At 40.2% G+C, this 25,516-nt stretch overlaps 1 protein-coding gene across 1 annotated transcript in view; it reads left to right on the forward strand.

Annotated features, from left to right (window-relative positions):
* Nucleotides 1–23,996, forward strand: part of LOC145452470 (uncharacterized) — a 99,321-nt gene extending 75,325 nt beyond the window's left edge. Inside the window, exons 14-23 of the mRNA XM_080330654.1 lie at nt 8,182–8,316; nt 8,773–8,878; nt 8,953–9,091; nt 9,241–9,356; nt 13,008–13,215; nt 15,905–16,006; nt 16,065–16,122; nt 16,843–16,899; nt 23,490–23,565; nt 23,835–23,996. Coding sequence (XP_080186780.1) covers nt 8,182–8,316; nt 8,773–8,878; nt 8,953–9,091; nt 9,241–9,356; nt 13,008–13,215; nt 15,905–16,006; nt 16,065–16,122; nt 16,843–16,899; nt 23,490–23,565; nt 23,835–23,875 — 1,038 coding nt within the window. The 3' untranslated portion in view covers nt 23,876–23,996. The remainder of the gene's footprint in view (nt 1–8,181; nt 8,317–8,772; nt 8,879–8,952; nt 9,092–9,240; nt 9,357–13,007; nt 13,216–15,904; nt 16,007–16,064; nt 16,123–16,842; nt 16,900–23,489; nt 23,566–23,834) is intronic.
* The last annotated feature ends 1,520 nt before the right edge of the window (nt 23,997–25,516 follow it).

The raw sequence follows: 25,516 nt of genomic DNA on the forward strand, positions 1-25,516 counted from the left end.
GGATATCAATAAAAGTTTACCTAGGGTGCTTTTTCATCAAAATGAACATTTTGGCTCGGTCAGACCAACAACTTTCCAGAAAGTTTTTGTAAGGACCACCCTAAAACATACATGGGGAAATTAACCAACCATATAAATCACAAAGCTCCAATCTGATTTGATCTAGGACAGGACATTGCCACTTGCATTATAGTGAACAGATGATAGATTATAGATCATTATAGAACGCACACATGCGCGTCTGTCCATCGATCAAGATGTACAGAGGTACAGTCAGCAACGAAGTATACTCTTAATTTTTTAGAGTATTCAAGTAGGTTTTGCTTACTTGCACTACCTTCTTAAGTCGCTCTGTTTTTAGACTACTGCCACGGTTTCTTAACTTTTTGAAACAAACTATAGTTACTTGAGTACTTACTTCCTTCTTGTACTTGGAAATCGCCAGTTCGACTGCTTCAAAAAGTTTATTTTGATATTCATTGTGTTTCGGTTACATTGATCATTTTACATCAGGCCAAAGTTTTTTTTATCTGTTCCGCAGTGCCATTGACGTAGCCAGGGGTCGAAATGGACAAGCCCCAATTCCATCCCAAAAATATACTTCGACGACCGTTGGGGTGCTTTAGACAAGGTGACTGTAACTGTAAGATGTAATCTGAATGGAATTTGATGATCTCCACATTTTAATCTCAGACTGCTTATGTAGATAGTAACGAATGGTGTAAATACGGAGAAGTTAGGAATAGTGGTTCTCAACCGGGAGTCCACGGACCCTTGGCGGTCCGCGAAGCCTCAAAATAGTTGATAACCTACTTTGTATTTTATTGAATTCGAAAAATCGCGAGGCAGTTTCGCTTCATTACTAGTAAAACTCCAGAGCTCACATCAACAGAATGGCCATCTGAGATGAAATTCTACTGTACAGACTCATAATAATTGTTAAATTGCCAATAGCCTACTCATACAAACATTTTGGTGTTTAGAGATGTTTTGTTAAGGATTGTTAAAAAAGCGGATGTGAAAGGTCAATCGCGGTGTTTTCGAAATGTTTTAAAAAAATCCATTTTTTCCTGTGATATAGCCTACACAGCCATTTTCCATAATAACTTCTAGATAAGCTGCTAGAACTAGATAGAAATGAACAGGCTTGACGTTATATGCTCATTAAAAAATTGTTTGTCAATTATGGTGCCATATATTTGTTGCGATCATACCCAAATGTGTCGTCGGAAGCGTTACGCGTTATTCGCCACCACCTATATTTGTGGAAATGGATTTTCGGCTCTCATTCATATCAAATTGAAGGCGCGGATTTTCAAGACACAACCACGTATTTCAAGAAATGCAGTTGCAGAATTCGCTTTGAAATAATAGAAGTCAACCTGATTTCTACATAAATAGTGCCTTATTTTCAAGAAAAGTCATTTTGTTGCTGTTTATCACTAAGCCAGGGGCGGGCAACTTTTCCAGTCGGCGGGCAGGATATTGGGAAATGAAGTAGGCCTACTTGGCGGGCCGGATTCCTGAATCAATACTTTAAACGCGTATTTATCCACCTACAGAAGAATCAATCGAATTTAATGTAAATTTTAAATTTGAAAATAGAAACCAGAACAGTGTTAAATTAATTTATTAATGTAATGTATTTCAATAGCTGTTGAAGTCAATCAGGAATCTGTGGTCGATCAAATTTGTCGAAAATTTCTTTGAACTCTGGCTACATGTCGCACACAAAGAAAAAAAACTAAAGAATAACTAAATATCACTAATATTTAGGTCCGAAAAATAGGATGAATAACCTACAATCACTATAATTTGACGTAGTGATCAAGTTGTGGAGAATAGGCCTTTTGCAGGACTTCGATCACGTGACTAGATACGCATAGCAACCACAAATTGGTTAGCAAGCTACTTTCTCGCGCACCTGCTTCAGTGCTAAATATCGCATAGTGTACTGTTGATTTCTGGTTGTAAACGTTTCGGAAATTTGTTGTAGAAGTCATCAGACATTTACCTGTGCTAGATATCAATCCTGTACAAAGCACATAGAATGATATCGTCAGAATTACGCAGAAATCCGTCGTTAACGTAGCCGTATTTCGGATACAGTATATTATCATTTTGGGGCTCTAAACGTTTTATTATAAACGTTGTAAATTGCTATGGTGCAAGGATTCAAATATGTTGGATGTCTTTGATTCATGAACTATGTAAACTCCTTGCGTCAAAATGATCGACATTGTAGCCGTTATTTGGTAGTCAACTATGATTTTTTGACACATAATTCGACATTGCAGGACATTGACTGCGTGATATTTATTGCGGCATTAAGTTAGATGTGGATAGTATACTATACTGTAGTTGTATTGTAGTGGTAGTTGGTAATCATTGCAGCATTTTGATGATTGATATCGATTGCAATATATATAGGATACTGCTATTTTTAAGCCTAGAGACAATGACTGCCAGTGCCAGTACGTTGATGTGTTATGAATTCATGCAATGTGCTACATACCATATATATATTTAACATCCTATGCTATTGTATGGCTTCTCAGTTAAACAATTCAAAATATTTAGACCTCTACACCTATATTACAAGTTATTGATCATTCTGTCATGCTGCCAAGTGCCACCACCTGAAGAAAAATGATCATCAGCTCCAATTGAGGGTTAGGGCTCTTCAAAAATGACTTTTTTTCTCAATTCGTACTGGCTACTTGATTAAATTGTTAGGTTACCTAATCTAAGCCTACACACAAAATTTGGTTCAATTCCAGCCAGTAACCGCTTTGCTACAAGAGAAGAAAGTTTCTAATTATTATATAAAAATAAATAATAAAAAATTTGAAAATTTTCTGTTCACCCTATGAAAGTGTTAGGCTGTCTATAGAAACGATCCCCACCAAATTTGGTTCAATTCCGACCAGTGGATGCGGAGTTATTGCCGTCGAAAAATTTGGATTCGAATAAAATAGTATTTACGGTGAGCACAACTATAATAAATAAACGAAGAATCGGTCACCGTAAATACTATTCTATTCAAATTTAAATTTTTCGATGGCAATATCTCCGCTTCCACTGGTTGGAATTGAACCAAATTTGGTGAGCATCGTTTCTATAGACAGCCTAACACTTTCATGGGGTGAACAGAAAATTTTCAAATTTTTTATTGTTTATTTTTATATAATAAATATAAACTTTCTTCTCCTGTAGCAAAGCGGTTACTGGCTGGAATTGATCCAAATTTTGTGTGTAGGCTTAAATTAGGTAACCTAACAATTTTATCAAGTAGCCTGTACGATTTGAGAAAAAAAGTTATTTTTGAAGAGCCCTATTGAGGGTGCAACAAACTGTCCCGAGGCCTGGATTACTTGATTTATTGCCTGGATTGGATTACTTCACTCTTTGGCACAGTGCAAATATCTTGAGTTTCAAGACATGGCTATACCACATGTATACGAATTAATGATCTGATGGATTATCCCAAGAGAGCCGAACATAGGCAACTAAGAAATTGATGATGCCCTCGTCAAGAATTCAGCCTGGAGCCAATTATTATCACCACATAAAATTCAGTCATGCGGTAGAAGGCAGCGTGGTTTCATGGCAACAGAATATGTCAGTAGATGATCTGATCTCTGACTAACTGTCCTGAACTTCTTTCCCGATGTTGATGTCTGCTTTGAAAATGATATTTCATATGTGTACAGCAAGACAAGCGCTCTTCCGTGGATGCTATGAATATGTCTAGACAAGTCGCTATGGAGGTAGAGGAAAATACATAGGCATAAGAGTCTCGGCAGTTATTGAACTTGTTCAGGTTAACATGCATTTTTCTTCAACTATTTCTTATGCTCTGGGTATCGAATGCACAAAAATTAATAAATTGCACTTCTTTGCAAGTTTATTTGTAAATTAAATGAATCAAAGAATATCATGAGTTCAGAATATTACGGAGTCAATGCAAAAGAAACAATGTTAGTCGTCGTTAGAGGATGTTTCTGAGTTGTTTGAACCAATACACAGAGGGGGTCAGCAACGAAGTACTATTTTACCTGAGTATTAGCGTCATTATGAGGTTAGGCTACTTCCACTTCTACTTGAGACTTTTTAGGTAGTACTTTTTTGTCAGGTTTGGGATTTTGTCAACTAGAAAGTAGCTTTAGAGCATGATTGCATCCCCTTCAAGCGTGAGGTTGTCATAAAACTGGGCAAAATAGCCCCAGTACCACGGTAACTAAATTAATTTTTGAAAATTGCACCTATTTGTGGTGTCATCACCCTTTTGTGTTGATCTACAAGATGCAACATGCGATGTTGACAGTTGTCACATGGCATCAATTTCTAAAACTAAGTGACCCTCAACCAAATCTACTTCATGTAACAAATTTCTTGACTACTTTTCAGAAATTCATTTCTACTTCCACTTGAAGTACTTTGGACATGTCCTGGAAGTAATTAGTGCTACTTGTACTGGAGTATAAATTAAGGCATTACTTCTACTCGGTTCCCAACAATGACCACGTTGAACACCTCTGGGTATAGGATGACCGATCTTGCCACTGCGTTTGAGCTGCTCTAAGAGTTATTTGATAGTTACTTCCCTTAGTTCGCTAAATAGCGCACATATGTGACATCAACTATTTATCAAAATCGCGTGTGATTTGCCAAATCCACTTCAATCGCAGTTGCGAAGTAGTGCTAATAAAATCGGCATTGTATAAGGCAGTGGTTCCCAACCTTTATCGATGGCAGGGCCAAATTTAGAATTTCAGAGTACGGTTGGGGCCGCACGAATACTAGGGCAATGAAAGGAACCCAAAATAGTCACCAAATATGAAAATTTGCACTGTTCCGATCATTCGCTTGACGCCATTGGCCATTGTGTTGCCGCGCTTGCGTTGTTCGGAACAATCAGCCTTTGCTGGCTATTTCGGAGTAGTTTTATTGCCCTGGCGAGATTTCAATTCGTATTTTCGGAATCAGTGCGACACTTGCTTTAGATAAACACCGACATATCAAATTATTCGGATGCTTGTGTCGCGTGCTATAGGACTACCAATTATGCTGCTTTTTGCCGGCTAAGCAGTACGCATCTCGGCGTATTCAATCGAGAGTCACATGTTGCACATCTATCCGTAAATTAGTTATCAATACCCAGGTCCGTAACAGCACTTCGTCAGCCCCCCAAAAACGTTTCTCTTGGCCCCCATAGGGTAATAGACCGAACTTCGAAGCCCCCAGACCCTCTCAGGCTAAATGGCTGTTTCCGTGATAGGCAGCTTCTCTCGACAAATCACGCGAAGCGCGAAAAATTTATATAATTCATGATTGAATCGGTCAATATAATCGGGAATTACATATATATTGGTATCAATTTTCATCCTCGCTCTGCTCACGTAATCAGATTGACCGGTTGAGCCGAGTGAGTTGTGTTTGAAAAGGTAGGACCAGTCAATATTAACTAAACATATTCGGGCGTATACCCGGTGGCAGGAACGAAACAACACTTCGTCAGCCCCCCTCCCCCAGAACACTTAGGTCTTGAGCTCCCATAGGGTGATAAACCGACCCCGTGCCGTTGTTCGCTTCTGCCTCGAAATCAGGATCCCCGTTTAGTCGAGCCAGCGCGGTGCGCGAAAATTTTCGATTATTCAAAATGAAATAGGTCAATAAGATCGGAATTGCATATTTATTGCTATCCATTACTTGTCATCACTGCACACGTTATCAGATTTACTTGTATAGCTGAGTGAGGTGTCTTAGAAACTGTAGGGCCCGTAAATAATGATTAAACATATTCGGACGGGCTGACCCGTTGGTAGGCCTACGACTTCGTTACATGATGTTATTTGTTATTTCGTGACCTCCAGTCTGCTATATCAAAAAATATAGAATCGCCAAAACGTACTAAACGAAAAGATGCACACGATTTCAAATTGGTAGTTCTTCACTGGCATATACAATTCTTCCCTGCGGGATGGTAGCCTATTTGTCTCGTGACGTTCAGATTGCCAAGACAGGAACATTCGGCGCCAGTCGTTTTGGCGCATATGGTCAATTACACCTATATGTATTTTGAATATACATAACGAAGTTTTCGGTCAGTGTAAGGGAACTCCTTTTCGGCCGAGGATTTCTCGCTTCCGATCGTTCTGGCACACATCTTGGAGTCGCAAGTTACATGGCCTAAAACTTTATATGTCTTCGTGAGGCGTGGCGCGGTAATGGCTAACGTCGATATGCCCACTTCTATAAATCTTGCGTATTTTATCTTGGTCGAAGAGTACCCAATAATTAAGGTACTTGGAACCTTGAAATCGCGCGCAGCGCGAAAAATCTCTGAAAAAGTTGCATAAAATTTAATAAAATACTCTATAGTTTATGCTAATTCACTAAATAATTTTGGGCCCCTTCGAGTCCACTTCCCCCAATTGGGGGCTTGGGGTGCGGCAGTTACGGTCCTGTCAATTCCTCTAACTATACCTATATCTATAGGTACTGCCCGTTTAACGTGAAAGTTAGGGCACATTGCATTGAAACAGCAGTGACGTAATCTTAGCAGTCTACTCATAACTTGTCTGCAATCCTAATTGAAAACTCCAGACTCAGAGCCAAGCAAGAGTATTTTATAAATATATATTTTTTTTCCATAGATCGATTTCGCAATATCTTTGTGGGGGCCGCAAGAAGGCTAGCTGGGGGCCGCATGCGGCCCTCGGGGCCGCGGTTGGGAATCACTGGTATAAGGCAACAATAAAGTGCACTGCTTTGCTCAGTCTTGATGGCAGGTTCTCCGGAAAGATACTTCTGGTGTGATGTTTTATAGCAGCACGCCAGCACCCAAACCAGCAGACAGGATATCCTGATCCTTGCGGGTCCCGGCTGCTTCGGTCATATCTTCCATCCAAAATTAGGCTCCACAACAGACAAATAGTACTGCTTGAACTAACAAATACTCTTACCAGAATATAAACCAATCGCTTTACTTCAGATGCATAAATTTAAGTACATATGATCAGAGTTGAGTACCGTAATACGACTACGTTACCGATGGATTTCTGCGTAATTCTGACGATATCATTCTATGTGCTTTGTACAGGATTGACATCTAGCATAGGTGAATCTCTGATGACTTCTACAACAAATTTCCGAAACGTTTACAACCAGAAATCAACAGTACACTATGCGATATTTAGCACTGAAGCAGATGCGCGAGAAAGTAGCTTGCTAACCAATTTGTGGTTGCTATGCGTATCTAGTCACGTGATCGAAGTCCTGCAAAAGGCCTATTGCGGCAGTCTGTGACGGGGACCGCATGGTGCGTGCCCCTGGTGTAATGTATATACGAACGACGGCTTGGGATTTTTCCAATTTTACCAAGATATCAATTCATTACGGTTGATTATATGCGTAACTGCCGGTAATGCAATTCTTTTTGTGTTGACGTACATACGCGTAAGCTCTACTCTCGCACTCTACTCCCACACTCACGCTAAAGAATAACCTATAGTGACTATCATTTGACGTGTTAAGCAAGTAGTGGGGATTGCGGCAGACTGTGACCGCGGGCCACATTTTCATGTGCGACGGCAAACTCTCTGCGGGCCGCTCAAAATCGTGTCGTGGGCCGGATCCGGCCCGTGGGCTGTATGTTGCCCGTCCCTGCACTAAGCCTACAGTTTTTCGTGGCATTCATATTGTTTGTCGACTACTATGGTCATTTACACCAGGCCAATCTTCTTAATTTTTATTCCGTATCTGCCGACTTCTAGCACGGCCCACTTATAGGCTTTTTATAAGACACCGCTTACACGGATGAGACGGCGAGGAGGAGACTAGATAAACCTCCAACAGTTAGGTATAGGAATTCTGAAGTCGACCTCGGGCGCGACCTCAACCGCGGGCCACATTCTCATGTACGACCGCAAACTCTCTGGGGGCCGCTCAAAATCATGTCGCGGGCGTATGTTGCCCGCCCCTGCATTAAGCCCACAGTTATTATTTGCATAAGACATGATGACGATTGCACGATAATTGAGCTAAATTTGAGCGAAAACGTCGTGGGGATTTGCGGGGGTCCGTGACGGTCCGAAAGGGGTCCGCGAAGACAAAAAAGTTGTGAACCACTGGTTTAGAATATTCGCTAATTATCTCGTCTGTGTACTGAAAGAATAGACGTCAACCGACTCCCCGTATGCGGACCATTTGGAGCAGGAAGAAAGCGACTTGAGCAGAATGAAGTCTCCATATTTTCGAGACTTTTGGAATATTTTCGATTGCGCGATCTACTTCACCACTTTCGCGGTTTTAGTGAGTAACATCTCTAACGAATATCCGTATTGCTGGCAAAGCATAGATTTAAAATACACCATTTCAGAAAAAGCAATATTTAATTTTAGTCATACAGATATGCGGAAACGATTAATTACTGGATTTTGCAGCTACCTTGAGTTTTGACCAGAGGTGGTCAGTAACGAAGTACTTCTACTTTTTGAAGTACTTGAAGTAGATTTTGCCTACTCGCACTACTTATAACGTAGTTATGATTTTTGACTACTTCTACTCCTTCTTGACAGATTTCAGTTTATTTAGGCAAACATAGACGTATAATACTTACTTACTTACTCACTTGTGAGCTGCCACTCCTACTTATACTTGAGTAGAAATTCCGGTGTTACTTCTACTTCTACTTGAGTAGCGACGGTCACTACTTTGACCGCCTCTGGTTTTTACTTATGTCCAAAGTTGACAATTTTACTTTTTAAGGTCTTGCATATTATTGAAATCGCCGGTTATACTGCTGACAATCGACCTCCTCCGTGTTGCGGGGAGACAGGGTGCAACGCCACAGCGGAACTTATTCGACATGGTGGTGAGGATATTACCATCTGTCGAGCGGTAGCGATATTTGTTTTTTCTTTAAAGAGATTTGAATTCTTTTCACAGATCTGAATGACTTATCGGCATGCTCATCGTTGGATGCCAAAGTCAACGAAGGTAGCCTCAGTGTCTGGCTAAACAGAATTATAGCAATTAAAGTGATGATGATGTGGCTTGGACTCATAAAGCACCTAAGAGCTTTTAGGTATGTATGGAGGATCTGCATTAATGTGCAATCCAATATGCTTGTACGATCGAGGAATACTCAAGACCTGTAGTGCTAGTGAAAACCTGAAATCTAGTATGAATGCACGACTGCACGCGGGGATATCAAATTGTTAACTTTTTCCACAGGCACCTGGGGCCGTTGATTGTAATGCTTGGAAAGATACTGGGCGACGTTGGGTGGTTTTTGCTGCTTTTCTCGATATTTTACTTGGCTTACGTGTTTGCGTTTTGGATTATATTTGGTAAGTTACGTGAATGCTACAGAGGCCGAAATAGAAAAGCCTATACCTAAATTGAAAGCTATACATTTAAAAAGTTCATGTGAAGATTGCTCTTGACAGCTGATAATAAACTACATCACAAATTGTTAAAAAACGACTTGCTTTGTGACTCCTTTCCTGATAATTAAAAACTCGAGATATTTCACATCAATGCCGGCCAGTCACTAGAACAGGGGTTCTCAACCTGGGGCGCGCGCCCCCTTGGGGGGCGCGGGAAGCTCTCAGGGGGGGCGCGAGAAATTGACAAGTCAGTATAAATTATACGCTTCTAAACATGTGTTTCACATCCATTATGAGAAGACGATTAATGAAGATGAAATTTATTCCATATTCAAGAAAGCTTGCAACTCTAGAAACCGCGCTCAACGGAGTATAGTCTGATTTCAACTTCATTTGAGCAAATTTTTGAAATTCTTATGAGATATAGAGAGCAATTCCCACGTGTAAGACATTCATTGCTTCATAGCTTTGACAGTAGCCTAAAGCTTGTCGCGCTGGGCAGCTGTTGTTAGTAGCTTGCGAACTGCACTGCCTAAGACAGACTTATATGCAACATAGGTTGCCCGGTTTCGGCCTCAATTAGGCTATAAATCAACACAATTTAATTAATTTCCAACACTGATCAAATTTAGCCTGGCAGGACAGAAGGACGCCTTGCTCTCTGTACTCACTACCATCATCAGGATTAGCCTCAGGGTGACCTACCTTGAAATTAATTAATGGATGTCTTGTTCAGTGTTTTTTTGTTATTTTCAAACAAGTTTGGAGAAATTTTTCAGCAATGTAAAAGACTGAACAACTGGAATGCAGATTCAAAATTGGCGTAAGATATACCTTATGTATACTATTAGATCAGGGGTGGGCATCCTGCGGCCGTAGAAGGGAATTTGAGCTGCCGTCGACGCCTAATTCAATAGTATGTGTTGGCGGCCGTAGACATGGAAATTGCAATTACGAATTCACTCCCGCATTTTCGAGAGATTTTAATTAATCTTGAAATTTTCTTCGCGCTCCGCGCAATTCAACAAGAATTCATTTTTCGATTTTAATGCAGTAGCACCCTTCTTAATCTGAGCCGGAATGGGAATTGTCAAGAAATAACAATTCATTCGCGGCCCTGACAATTTTTCGCGCTTCGCGCGACAATACGCTCATTCCGGCAACTATTCATAACATTGCCACTCGCTATTTCGGTGCGCACAATAGGCCATTGTGAAAAATAGAATAGTCTGGAGTTCGCCGGGAATGGATATGGACCGTTTACCATAGGAATTTTGCGTCCATATCGTTCATTGCGGCCAGACATGGGGTGATTACTTCATGAATGTAATCGATTGCGATTACGATTACTTCAGAATCACCCGATTACGATTACTATTACGATTACAGCAAAATCGGGAAGTAGTCGATTACGATTACGATTACATTGGAAAAGTAATCACGATTACTCACGATTACATATATTTTGCATAGTAGTAGTTATATTGGAAGACAATACATGGATTGCGCTGGAAAGGCCCAATGATATACCAACTGTCTTTAAAAAAGATGGGACGTTTCATTGTTACGTCATGATGTACCCATTGCCCATTTTATAGAGGACGGTTTATCACACCCAATGATTTGCATTCTTGCCAGGTCCAGAACTGCCGCACCCCCAATTCCCCAATAGGGTGCATGGGGAGCGTGGTTGGAGGGGACTCAAAAGTATTTTGTAAACCAACATCAATTATAGAGCATTTTCGAGAGATTTCATTAACTTGGAATATCTCTTTGAGCTTTGCAATTTAATTGCCTCTAGATAGCTTGATTTTGAAATGCAGACGTCTTCCCTTGAAGAAATAAAGCATGCATAATTCATAGTAATAGGAATTTAGGTGCCAGTCAATACCGCTCCTCGACACATCAAAAGTCATAGGCAGTTTCGGCCAACATGAGACTCCACGAAGTGTGCTATTAAAGAAATACATTTGCCAAAACTTAGGGTATATGTCCATTGTTAATAGCCGCGCTGGGTGGGCGCGACTAATAGTCCATTCTTTTCAATCTGAGCCCACGATGCAAATGCCACCCGGGCACCCACAGAGCATTAGACATGACAATTTGTGTGTGCGCCTCACGCAAGTTTTTCTTTTAATCTGCTGTTTGGGCCACTACAATCAATATCTTTTGTCTATACAACAGACAGGAGGTCACGAATTAACAACATACAATAAAGTAATTATTGCAAGACACCAAATGTTATAATTATGAATTACTCCGCCCCCCTCCCCGCGCTCTTCAGGTAAATCTGACCATCAGGCGCTGAAATCTGATTAGAAATGCAATAATGCAATTATCAATATTATTGATGAATTCACATCTTCAACTTCAAAACTGACTACCCTATGGGGGCCCAAGACCAAAGTTTGGCTGGGGGACGCTTTTGTTGTTTTAATCCTGATTCTAGCTACAACCCACGCTAATATGGTATATAAGCCGATGACTATGGCGACAGGTCCAAATGTTCAGTAAAGAATTGTGAAAGAGCGACCCGTTTTGGGTAGAATATTATGAGAATAACAGAAAGTGAACATAAAATTCTGCCTTCAACTTGATGCAGATAATGAAATGCAAGCTGCCATTACGAGAAACGGCAAAACAACGGCCAAGTTATGATGAATATATCAGCAGCTGTTGATTTTAATGCTTCGTTGTGGAAATCGTAATGTTTTATTTGACGAGTACAGAATTTTAAACCTTTGTCTGCTGTACGTTCGTACCATATAGTCCGTGCTCGCCAAGCAGCAACGGTGAAACTGCATTTAACTATAGAATTAGAGCTATTACATTCCATAGTCTAACTAAGCATAACCAAACATCAATATAAAAGTTGCTATTTTAACTTAGGCAGAAAGGTGATTATGATTAATTATCATGATGCGAGGTAGTGGCGTCTAAAATGTATTGATAAACCGATATACGGCACGGTGGGTTTTCTTACAATCACACAAATGTACATCGAATATCTATTTACTATGTGTTGATATTTCCTACGCAAAGACGAGCAAAGCTAATAGGCTACCTCTGACGTAATAACGAACAGTGGTATGTGAAAATCAGACGTTTGTGCTCTCAATAATTGGTATAATATCTCTTCCTTGTTCACGAGTGTTCAGTTTATGTCACAGTCCTTGAACAAATAAAAAGTAATCGTTCTTTCACAAAGAAATCGATTAAATGTGGGAAGTAGTCGATTACGATTACGATTACTTCGGGATTTTTTCGAATGTAATCGATTGCGATTACGATTACTTGAAAATGCTGTAATCGTCGTAACCGATTACGATTACTAATCGCGATTACCCCATGTCTGATTGCGGCTATGCCCTGGAATGCGGCCTTTCGCTACATAAGCAATCGAAATGCGGTCATGATTATCAAAAACGTTGCCCACCTCTGTATTAGATGATGTGCTCTTTTTGACATGACGATAAATGCAAGGGGGTTCAGGGGGGCGCGATTTTTTTGACCATCTCCAAGGGGGGCGCGTGTCAAAAAAGGTTGAGAACCACTGCACTAGAATATTCTAGATTACATCAAATTATAAATACTATACTATTTAACATTTAGGTCTTCATACACCTGTCAATACAATGTCGAGTGTGGACCAAATAGTGTTCTCGCTATACCGCATTACGCTGGTTGACGAGTACCAATATGAGAAGATGCATGCATTCGACATCGTTATGACCTACCTTCTCGTTGGGACATTTCTGGTCATCAGTGCCGTTCTCTGTATCAACATTCTCATCGCTTTGATTAGCGAAACCTTTCACAGGTAGAATTTTTGAGATATTTTGAGATAACTTTGCATCGAAACCATGCCTTGCACGTAGGCCTATGTGAATACCAAAAATATACATTGCTGCTCAGAATTAAAAAAAATCAGAATATCCAATGTTTATTTGCATCATATTTGGTACTACGTGGCATAGACGCCGAGTTACGGGGTGGCGGGGTGGCGCAGCCACCCCATGACGCATTTATGGGGTGGCCGCCACCCCATACAAAATGATTGAACGCCCGCCGTCTGCGATTTCAAAGTTTTGCATATTTCTATTGTCTGGCCAGTTCGATGCGAGATCATCAGCGCTGTCAATCAGCGAGTCCGTGATATCTCTTAAATGTCTTCTATTTACCATTGACCGATACGCGTGCGAATAATTGAATACGCAGCTTCGTCGGCGACGACGAACGAGTGCTTAAAACGCCCCAATAAATAGTAATCCATGATTAGTAATCAAAATTAGACAATCGAAGCGAAGTCTTTCTCGACACGCGCGGGCTGAGGCTGAGAAACACCATCTCCTCTCTCGACCAGACAAGCGAATTCACGCTCTTCTCTTAATTAAATTGTATTTCCGCGCATATTCGTGTACAAAATAATTCTTGAGTTTAGTTTCGTGTTAGTCTCTCTAATTGGAGCGCGAAATAGGACAGTGTGTTTGTGTATGGCTGCGAATTGAAAGTCATCCCTGCGCAAAGTGCGCACTGCGCATATTCATCAGGCTACTCTAACAAGGCTTTGCCCACTTTTATCGGGATATGCAGCAATGCAGCTCAAACGTCGTTATAATGAGCAAACATTTGTCAGACTCGCAAGTTGAGGAATTACTGATTAGAAGCGCGCTTTCTCGTTTGCTATCATCTGTAGGTTACTAATTCATGTCTGCTTTATAACCTCGTATTCCCTCGATGTCACTTGTCAGTGTTTGATGTGTTATTATTACTGCGCATTGTACAGGGCACGGCGTTTAATTACGTTGTCAAATATTGATGCAGCACGAGATTCTAGGTGACGCAAATTCTGAATTTATTCGATTAGTTTGAGTGGGGACCTTCTTTGTTCCAATAAACTTCATTGCTGGACGGACTCTATCGAGCACGACCATATTGCAGATCGAATTACAAACTATTGGGATTTGTATTTCTATTGATAAGGTCGCGGCATGCGCCCATGTTGCTCTTGCTGCAATAACACCTGGATAATTAAAATCGCACCATTTCATGATCAAATTCGACTGGCTGATTGGGGCCTCCGTAGTCCCGGGCTGATATTAACCAGCGCGTTGTCGGTATTAAAACCGTAGGTGCGTAGCCAGGGAGTTACTCATTTAAAACTATAAATCCCGTCCTTTCGAAAAGCCAATTCACTAATTCGCATTATCGATGCTGCGTACTGCAAATTAGCCTGAATCATTTGTATTTGTAATGGGTAGGGCAAGTTTTTGCAATTTTTGCAACTTTTTTTTACAGCTTCTGGCAGCTTCCTAAATACTCGTAAGATATGTAGAATTCTGTTTCAAGCTGTTTGAAGGAATCTTATAGTGCAACTTTTTGCAACTTTTGCAACTTTTTTTACAGCTTCCGGCAGCTTCCTAAATACTCGTAAGATATGTAGAATTCTGTTTCAAGCTGTTTGAAGGAATCTTATAGTGCAACTTTTTGCAACTTTTGTCCATTCGGCCAAATTCGACTGAAACACCGTAAATCAGCACCGAAGTAAGACTTTTACGGGTATTTCGGGAGCTGAGCCGGAAAATTGGCCTTTTTTTAGTCAATCTGGGAAGTTGACCTTTTTTTTTAGTCAACCGAACAAAATGTGGTTAAAATGCAACTTCTGCAACTTTTTTCAAAAATAAATGCAACTTTCCACGGATTTAACTGCAACAAAAACTTGCCCTAGTAATGGATCATTGACATCTTATGTGCGTATCGTCGCAGGTTTGATTTAGCGCGCCCGCATGCAGGCCTGCCCACCATAATCGCTGGTATGAACTATCACGTGCACCAGGCTAGGCCTGATATCTTTACCAGCCTGAACTATCGAGTCTACAGCAGGACTGGCGCATGTGATAACATCGCTCACCGCTGGCCTAAACTATAGCGTCTGCTACAGGCCTCGCATGATTTGCCTGCTTGGCGATTGTTACGTGACGCTGGCTGACGACTGACAGCGTGAAATTGAATAACTTTCAATCTGCGCAATTGGTAACAAACAGGCTCGAACGGACGTAATAGATCAGCGCTTATACTAAAACATCAGAAGATGTGTGTTAAGGCCGAGTTATCAAAAGATACGACAGGCCTGAATCACCTGAAATATGTGCCATTACAAAACAGATTCCACAGCAGACTTCAATCGTATTAATTTGTTAAATAGTTTGTTGTCACAGAGGTTGCGTATTCGATTGTTCGCGCGTGTGTTGGTGAATAGTGAATAGTTGATATTGCTTGTCCTATCCATGTATTATGGGCAGTTACTGATTTACGCACGTACTTAACGGTGATGAATTGATGCTAACTTGATAAATTTGAAACAATTTCAAACCCCTCCCTTTTTCATCTGGTCACCCCATGTAAAAATAAAAGTCGGCGCCTATGCTACGTGGCATATATATTTACAGTATAATGATCGCATAAAAAACTACATATACGTGCGATACAAATTGATACCCTTTGCACAGGATCTATAAGAATGCTAAGGCCACTGCAATGATGCAAAAAGCTGCCTTCATTGTGAAAATCGAGCAGGATCTGGCCGACGCAGCACGAGATGACTTCAAGAAGTATATAAGAATTTACGTTTCGCACTCAAAATCACTCTGTCAAATTATTTGAATGCAGAGTTATTGCAAAAAAGTACAACCCCCAAGAAGTGGCTATCTCAGACACACAAGACGATGTAAGTTTATTTTTACGAAATCCATATACTATTGGTAAGCTAACTTCCATTGCTCGCTCTTCAATCAAGTCAGATGATTTGTGTATTGATCACTCAGTATTAGCCAGGCCTATCTATGGTATGTATATTTATTCTGAGGAGTCCAAAAAGTACTCAAGTCAGTAATTTCAATAAATAGATGTAGTCAAGGCGTAGCATGCTGTTAGTAATCGATCAGAGGTGGCTGCTCTCGAAATTGAATGATGCATCCTCGATTCTAGCGCGTGATGACAATGCAACTAAGTGGACATTTCGTAACATATTGAGTCCCGCGCTGTTTCCACCAAGTTGCAAACCAATCATAGAAATAATGTAAAAAAGTAAGTGGGTTTGCTTGGGAAGCCATCAAAAAGAAACGGGTGCAGTCTTAAAATTATCATAGTATGCACAACCTACTCGTGTAGGCTACTCCTAAAAAGTAGAAGTACTTCGTTACTGACCAAATCTGTTCATTTTTAGTTTGCTGCCAAGTGTTTAATGTATATAGCGGACTACTTATTACCGAGTAGTTTAGATTTGCTTTGTGACTTGTTCTGATCGCAGCATGGTGTGAAAATATATAAATTACGTTACTGTGGAGTGGAAAACACATTTAATACATGGTTACTTATTTATTTTTATAGAATGAACGAACTTATCTTTACCATTTAGCAGATTTTGACGATTAATTCTTATTTCAAGGCTTACGATGACGAGGCAGATATCTCCCAGATGCGATCAGTAATCGATGAAAACCAGGTACTATTCTGCGACTATGAACCAGCTAATACAAATATTATAACAAAATTTGTAGCAAACACATACTACGTTCTGACACTAATAATATTGCAGCAAACAACACATTCATATTGCCAAATTTATTCCACTCGAAGCTTTTCGACTGGCTCTCATCAGGAGCGAACGCCAGTAAATGAGGTTAAACAAATTCGAAATATAGAAAGAATTTTGTCGTTGTGACGTAATAATGACAAGTACACAGATTCGCGAACGGCAGTAAACAACGCACGGTAACGGTACAACATACACAAAATCGGCTGTAAAACAGCCGAAAGACAAGACAAAACTAATGAAAGATTCCCAGCGTGTAAAGATGTTCCTTATGGCGACAGAGGATCGGCTTTTGCAGCTTTATAATTGTTGATTCGAGGACCTTTAAATGAAAAAGAGAGCGACCACGAGCAACTGTGGAACTGATTGTTATTGTAATGTTTTGCACATTCTGGGTGTTTCAAGAGGTGCTGTCCGATGGCAGAATTACATGCTGTTACTTGGTCATAATCACGCATAAAAAGCTCCGAGTGGAAGAAATTTGGCTATATGAACGTATTGTTTGCAGCAATATTGAAGTTATGTACTTCCAAAAGTCTAACTAATATTAGTATTATTACGGAAAAATTAAAGACACTATGAATATCACAAAAAATTCGTGTCGTGGTGCACATATAGTATTTGGACCCCTGGATATCCCAACCCCGGGATCCCGGTATTTAGGGCTATTCTTCTGATCCCGATCCCGGGATTAATCTATAAAGCATATACTAAAGCTTAATGGTGACATAATTCTTATTTTGATCATAAAGCAGCGTCAAAATACCGGCTGATTTTCTAAAACAATTCATATTTGTGTGATATCAAAACCAGCTATGAATTACGCAATCACTTCCGGACGACTAGTACCAGTGTTACTGAGTGTCGCAGCGTTAGAAAGAAGTGTGTTGCAGAGGAGAAATTGTGGTCGAAAAAATGGCCTATCAAAAGACGCTCTTTAAAGATAGTTGTCAAGCTCATCTGTTGAATTATGCCAAGGCTATACTGAATAGCATGAAGACCAGCAGGCTAGCCAAAATACTGAAATGAATTTGACATAAGAGCTGCATGATTTCGTGGCAGAGGATGTTTCGTGTTTCAGCAGCCGTCAACATGCAATTTGAATTTACGAATTAGGTCCCGACTTTTTGCGCCTCGCGTAATTCACAGTGAATAAATTATTCGATTTTAATATATTAGAGTCCTTGAATCCGGGCCCCTACGTACAAATGCGAACTGAAGAGAAAATAATGAAGCCCCTGAAGAAATACCGATTTAAATCGCATGCTTTTGGGCGATTCCATTATAAATATATATTCAATATACCGACCGTTGTGATATTATGTCAAGAAATAGCAACGTGCAACAAGTGATTAATAATGACACGAAGACACATCATCATCAATTATGCGTCAAAAATTTTCGAGGGCCCTTCCTCCATCAGCGCTAATTTAAAATCTAATCACCTTGGCAGAGAAAGGATAAAGATTAGATAGTAATGTATGAAGCAAACAATATCAAAGACCAAATGCATGCACGAAATTGAAAACAAATCGCGCTCGTGGCGACTAGACGACCAATACCATAACTTTTTTTACAACATTAGTACATTCGCTGTCGATTTGAAGGGTAAACTTGTGAGGATATTTTGCTTCTACAACTAAAAAAAATATTCATGCGCAAAGAATTTCATAAGAAAACAGTGATAGCACACAAGAACAGAATGGCTGTGTGCGATGCGAAGTTGCTTTGTTGCCAATTTAACATTTATATTTCGCGTCAAGGTAGTCCATAGTACGACTGTCCTATGAAATGCGGCTGTAACGCACTTGCAGCCACCGAATAGGCCTACACTTGGATACACAACAGGATCGGTCACTATAGATTCATCCAGAATTGTGCAAACATTTCAACATCACCACCTCGACAAAAATTGATATGAATACACTCCAACACCAGTGACAGAAAACGAGCATGTAAAAATTCTTGGAAGCGTTCGATTCGACATGGTCCAAAAGATCACGTTATTGGACACTGTGCAATGTGCATATTCTTCGGAAGACCTTAAGTGCACCACTGGACTAAAATCTAACTATTATGCGTAACTCACAGCATAATTTCTGTAATAACGATTATTCATTTCCAATCATCTCTACCTCTGCAACCCTTGCCAATTCTTCATCCACCGCGATTCTGTAATCTGACCTCTTCTTGTATTGCATAGGGATAACAATTTGACTGTATTTCTGAAATTTTAAAGATTTACTTCAATCTCTCCATTCTCCTTTGAGAACATATTGCTCCCCGAATTATGCGTGTTAACACCAGTTATACGGTGAATAAAGAATAATATTATTATAACTAAAATCGTGATTGTGGTGCTTATTGTAAAAGACGTCCTTTCGTATAGCTGATGATCCACAATACAACAATTTTATACGGCAGAGACTTTATTAAGCGCCCGACCACCTAAGCGGCCATTTATATAACGGGACGGAAGTGCAAGCACGGGGCATCGCAACTATAACCGTCAAAGGGGCAGCAGAGAGCATGGCTGCCACCTTTATCGCGTCACTGGTTTTGTGCGCCACGTCTATAAAAGTTATTACAGAAGATTAGTGTCAGATGAATATAATATAGCCTACAACATCGTTTAGTCTTAGTGATACACACTTATATATTTAATATACGGATTAAGTCAACTCAAATTGTGTCGCGGGCCGGATTCGAGCCTTCGAATCGCCCGCTGGCCGGACCATGCAGTCAACTGATTTCAAATAGTTACCTTGGGCCCTTGCTTCTCACTTGCATACTTTAATATGAAGCATATATAGATAATAATGATACACGGCTCATAGGGCTGTCATGCAAGCAAGTCGCAACACCTTTATTCGCGGACAATGGAATTGGCAAGTATACGATGATTGACCGCGGTTGTTTACAGTTAAGAATAGGGATGGTGTGAACATCTGAAAGGTTCAGGTTCGTGTGAACGCGAACCTTTATGAAAGGTTCAGTGTGAACGCGAACGTGAACCTCATGACGTTTAATGACGTCATATTGCTAATTCCAGCCCTACATTTCAGTGCATTGATATATATTAATGTACACGATACCTATAGCGACGACCCGGGCCACAAAATGCCACATCTCTGAATTACATATACTTACTTTTCGAACGTCGCCAAATGTATCAACTGGAGCAATCAAATGATATAATAATCCCATAAAATCAATATCTTCCGCCCCTTTGCCAACAATTTCGACGAGGACTTGAAAGGGAACCTAAGATTACACCTTTACGATCTAGGCCAGACCGGACAATGTATTCGGCGTCTGAGTGTTGCTACGTTGATATTGAACAGAGTGTAAAACGTGATTTACCCCATTAACAAGGCAGTAGCCAACACCCCAATCGCACGGATTTGGTTTTTATGATACAAAAAGATATGAAGTCGAGATGGACCCCATATGCTTGCTAGATTTTTTACATCAGACAACGATATCAATTTCATTGATTGGTTGCATAAGCATCATTCGCTGACTACCTACATGTAGCGTATTTCGCTCTTGATGTTGTGTGATTGCGGGCCAAGCTCTCAGCAGAGAGTCACTAATTCACAAACAGAAAGCTGGATATTTCGAGCACACTTTTGTAAAAAGAGGTAAAATTTCCAAGGTGCATGATCGTTTAGTCTTGCTTTTTTATGATGCCAGCGCCATGCATAGAGTGGCCCACAGTTGAAATGCAATACATTTCAACCAAAGATGCTATAATAACGTGAAAATTGTTATAGATGAAAAAGGTTCACAGTGAAGAACCTACCAAGGTATGTTTGTGAACGTCGAAATTTCCTCACGGTCACACCATCCCTAGCTAAGAAACGATAAAACAGTAGCGCTAACGGCGATATAAGTTGGCATATTTATATTAAGGTTACCATATTTAGTGACACAAATTCCGTACACTCTTAAAGCGACCACTAGTGAACTAAGATATGTCGATCAATATGACGTTACAACAGCAAAGCTTTGTCAATAGACTATAGAGGTGGTCACGATCCGATTCAGGTTCAGGAGTATGTGGTTGTGTGCTGTAAGTTGTAACCAGGGCCGAAGCCACATTTTTCATCCCCCTACCGCACAAACAAACACTGATTGTGGACCCATCGTAGGGTAATCGATGCAACTTGTCGGGGCTTACTATATGCATCTGGTCGTTAAATGATTTGAATGAATTATGTCAATAATATTGGTTCTTCTATATATTACTATATAATTTTGATCCTCTCTCCGCCCACAGGATCAGAGTTAGCGGTAGAACTGGTGGCGCAAGATAACTTCGAAAATGCAAGGAGCGTAATCGTAAATCTTTAAGTAATGTTCATGTCACACCGATAACATTATTTATCAGCCTAATGCCGCTGCGCACTGCACCACTGAGCTTTATAAACACCGCACATTCGGTGGTTTCCAACCTTTTATGGTCGCGACTTCATTTCCAATTTGCCGTGGCCCAGCTCCAAGTTTGATAAGCTGATTACTAACTCACGGCCCATTTTGGAAGTTGAATACGTTTAACATCTTCGCGAACCCCAGAATAAAGGCAAACTACCCCCCAGGCTTAGAACCACTATCTTTTTAATAAAGCATCCAAACGGCCTAAACCGACTCCATGAATATACCGTTATCTTGTAAGTGCAATTACAATTGGACTTATTTCTGTAAATGAATGATATTTTATTTATTTTGGATCGCCGTTTTTGCGAAGATTGTATTCACCATATTAAAAAGAAATATATGGGATACTTATTCGCGCGCAGTGCGAAGAAAAATTTCATGTGGCATAAAGCTGCCCCAAAATAATATTGTTTCTGTTGATTGACAAAAAAATTATGAGCTTACTTCAAGCCTTCAAAATTACGGACATTTAGGCATATTTTAGAAATTCCTCCCGCACGCAGTTTCAACGGGGAAATTCGGGACATGTTCGGGAAATTCCGGACGTATGGCAACCCTAATTTATATGCTCCGTTTGCTGTAATCGTAATCTGGCGTTAGCTCAGCTTATATACGATGTGTGGAATACAAGATATAATTTAAGTAAACGAGGGCGTTGGAATTTGGATTTTTATCACTCAATCGCAAGTTGGGTTCGGGGAACTATTGGGTGGGAAGGGACATAGCAGTGCTATCGCAGATATTTGAATTATATAGTTGTGTACCTAATGTATTTTTCACCTAAACTGTGTGCAATGATGCCACATTGGCGTGTGCACGTTTTGCCTCCTCGAATTAGAGAGAGAAAAACCACAACGCCATCATCGGGTGGCTATAATGTGGCCTATGAACAATTGGCCATGCTAAACATTTGCTGTCTCGACTCAAGACTCTTGAGGGAATATTTAATGAAAGTATTTCCTGCAAAAAATCTCAACATTTGTTACAAATGTGCTTGGCTATATAACAATTTTCCAATCTACGCAGAATTCCTTTGCGTGCCGTATGCGGCCAGCGGGCCGTATGTTTGACACCCCTGGTCTACACAATCCAAGATACAACGGACTGATGTACAAATGATCAATGCAGTCGAAATAGAATGAATACTTATAATATGAATTTACGGATGAATCAAAATTTTAAAATTGATGCAGTATCGCTTCATAAGGACATCTGCCACAGCTCATTGGTCTCGTAATGTACAGGCCTGGTCGCATCGGGTGATGAAGCTGATGCACTTCGAAAATTTAGGGCACAATGTTGTATAGGTTAGCTTAAGCCATGTTGAATTGTTCATGCCGGTTAAAACTATATATCCCAGAGTTTATCGCGTGTTAGCTTCGGGAGGACCCATTGCCCTTATTTACTTTGATATCGCCACATATGCCTGATCAAACAACAAGAAAATTACTTTCATTGGACGAACGCGATTCCAAATTCGAATTCGAAGTATCCTCTTGTTCTGAGCGTCGCATAGAGGTTCAGATTGCAGGGTCAGAAGTATTAGGCGCCAGGGTATATCATTATCGAAGCTTAGCCAAACGTGCCGATGCTCTTTGGGGTCAAGGTTTCGTCGCCGCTAGTCTCTCAGCGCACTTCATGAAGTCACATATGCGTTGAAATTTCAGACGTCTTGGCGTGCGCTGTCCAACGGCGGCATGCGATACTAGGAATATTCCGCTTTCTTTTTTCCTAGTTAGTTTGCCTCGTTTCTGTAAATTAAGGGTATGTTTTATTTGTTAATACTACTATTGTCTGAGGACTTGGTACTCACATTAAAATAAAAAAAAATGCATTGTTATGTAATTGCGTTAAGACAATTTTCGAGTTAAATAAATCTGACCACAAAATATTCTCCTTTATGTTGATTTGCAAAATAATTTTGGACTCGAAGTAGCGCATTATTGCACAATGCATCTGGAGCTTATGCTTTGGTGATTCGTAGTCCCAGGGCACCCGTGAGCCCCAGGTAGAGAAACCCTGTGTTATTTTGTTTGTTTGTTTGTCGTTCCGTTTTGCAGGATGAAATAAAGAAGGTGTTACAAAAAATTGAAAGTATGGAAGCGAAATTGGATAAGTCGCTTTCTAAGCTATCTGGTAAGTGTGCCATGTGTGTGGAACGAAGTACTTTCTCTGATCGTAATCGAAATCGCCAACGCTCAAATTTCGTGTTGATGCTTTCACTCTTATTGATGATCCTAATTAAGCAACATCACAATTTGTTCGATATTTCTCTCTATTAAATATCCTAACTGTACCATAAATACCATGGCAACTTAGATCCGCCGACCGTGACCATGTTTATAATACCGTCCGGTTTGTTAAAAAATATTTTCCGCTGTAAAATATCTACGAAATTGCTTTAGACGCTTCATCTCAAGCACGCTCCATCAGAAAGAATATGTGAGTACCTTGTAATCTTCAATTGCGAACCCCCCCCCCCCCCCCATCTGTCTCGCAAGAAGTGAAGTAGCTCTGCCCTGCCATAGCTTGGTCATGGTCAGCCATGGTCAGCCATGGTCAGCCATGGTCAGTGCTCATCAACCTGCGCAATACTTTCTGAATAGAGGTTGAAGTTATTAAACTTATCCCAATAAACCACTGTGTTTCCAAATCATTTTGAATATGTATGTTTATTATTACATGGATGCATATTGCATTATGTTTGACGCATTATTGCAATAGAACAGGGGTCGTCAACTAAAAACGGGACGCGGGCCACTTTTGAAAATTCGTAGAGGCCGCAGGCCTCATGACTTCAATTTCGAGATAAAAATAGGCAACGCTGTTTAACAACCATGTTTCATAAGTCTACGTCAGTACAACGCTGTACTCTCTAACATGAGCGACGAGGATAGCTATGACAAAAGAAATATTATTTTATTGGAGAAATACAAATACAACAAAAATATCATGATCATCACTATCGTTTTATTTGGAGCTATGAGCTGCGCACGATACCTGACAACACTCTTCAGGAACTAAAGTGGGGGGTAACCTTTTTGCTATTAACGGCCGTAGTTCGATTACTTATGTAGCATACGGCCGCATGAGAATGCGGCTCAGATTACAAAGGAAACTGCGATATCAAAATCGAAAATCAAGTGGCATTGAACCGCGTATAGCGCGAAGAACATTTCCAGAATAATTCAAACCTCTTATTAATTCGGGAGTCAATTGGTAAATTCAGTTTGCATATTCATGGCCAACAACACATCCTAATTGAATTAAGTGTTGACGCCCACATAATTTTCTTTCGAAGCCGCAGATTGGCAACTCCTGGATAATCGATATTGGGGTTAGCTAGACACAGTATACTTACTGAAAAACTATCTCCTCGTAAAACTTGATCCGAAGTCGTTTTCTAAGCGTATTGGTCTTGGCAGTTAACGATAATTGAGCTTTTTAGCTGACATGTTTGGTATGTGAAAATCCAGCGCAGCATTCAGCGTATATCTATACCAAATTGAGCTGGATCCGACCACTATTGTAAAGTGTATGACCAGGATACATATATATTTGATTGCGGAGTAAAATCCGACGCTTTGAGTCCTGAATAATTTCCATTGTCTTGGGTGGTCTTGTCTATAGTCTTGTCGTTTGTCGAGATGTGTTGACGACTTGACTTGACTCGAGTCATATTCCTAAAATGCTGAAAATGACTCGACTCGATTTGAGTCAATTTGTGCATTGATTCGACTTGTATTCGATAGATTGCGCATGATTCGGCTCGGACAGCCAAGACAGGAATTGAAACTTAGACGAATAGTTAAGTTAATGCACTATTGGTGTTTCAGTTATCAATACTGGTTTTTGAAAAATGGGACAAGAGACTATTGAGAGTGAGAAAAATTAATATATTATGAATCGGTAGCATTGGATATCATTCATGCAGATTTGTAAAACGTGAGTTGGACATGACTTGTACGCGAAACTGAATGATGAACACAATGACTCGGACTGGAGTCTCAACACTATGACTCGGAATCGACCCTGTGTTCCTCGAATTATGCTCGGACTTGACTCACGTGATGAATTGAAAATCACT

Source organism: Botryllus schlosseri, chromosome 12 (assembly GCF_051294905.1).
Source record: "Botryllus schlosseri isolate E-star chromosome 12, Bs_hap1, whole genome shotgun sequence".
NCBI lineage: Eukaryota > Metazoa > Chordata > Ascidiacea > Stolidobranchia > Styelidae > Botryllus > Botryllus schlosseri.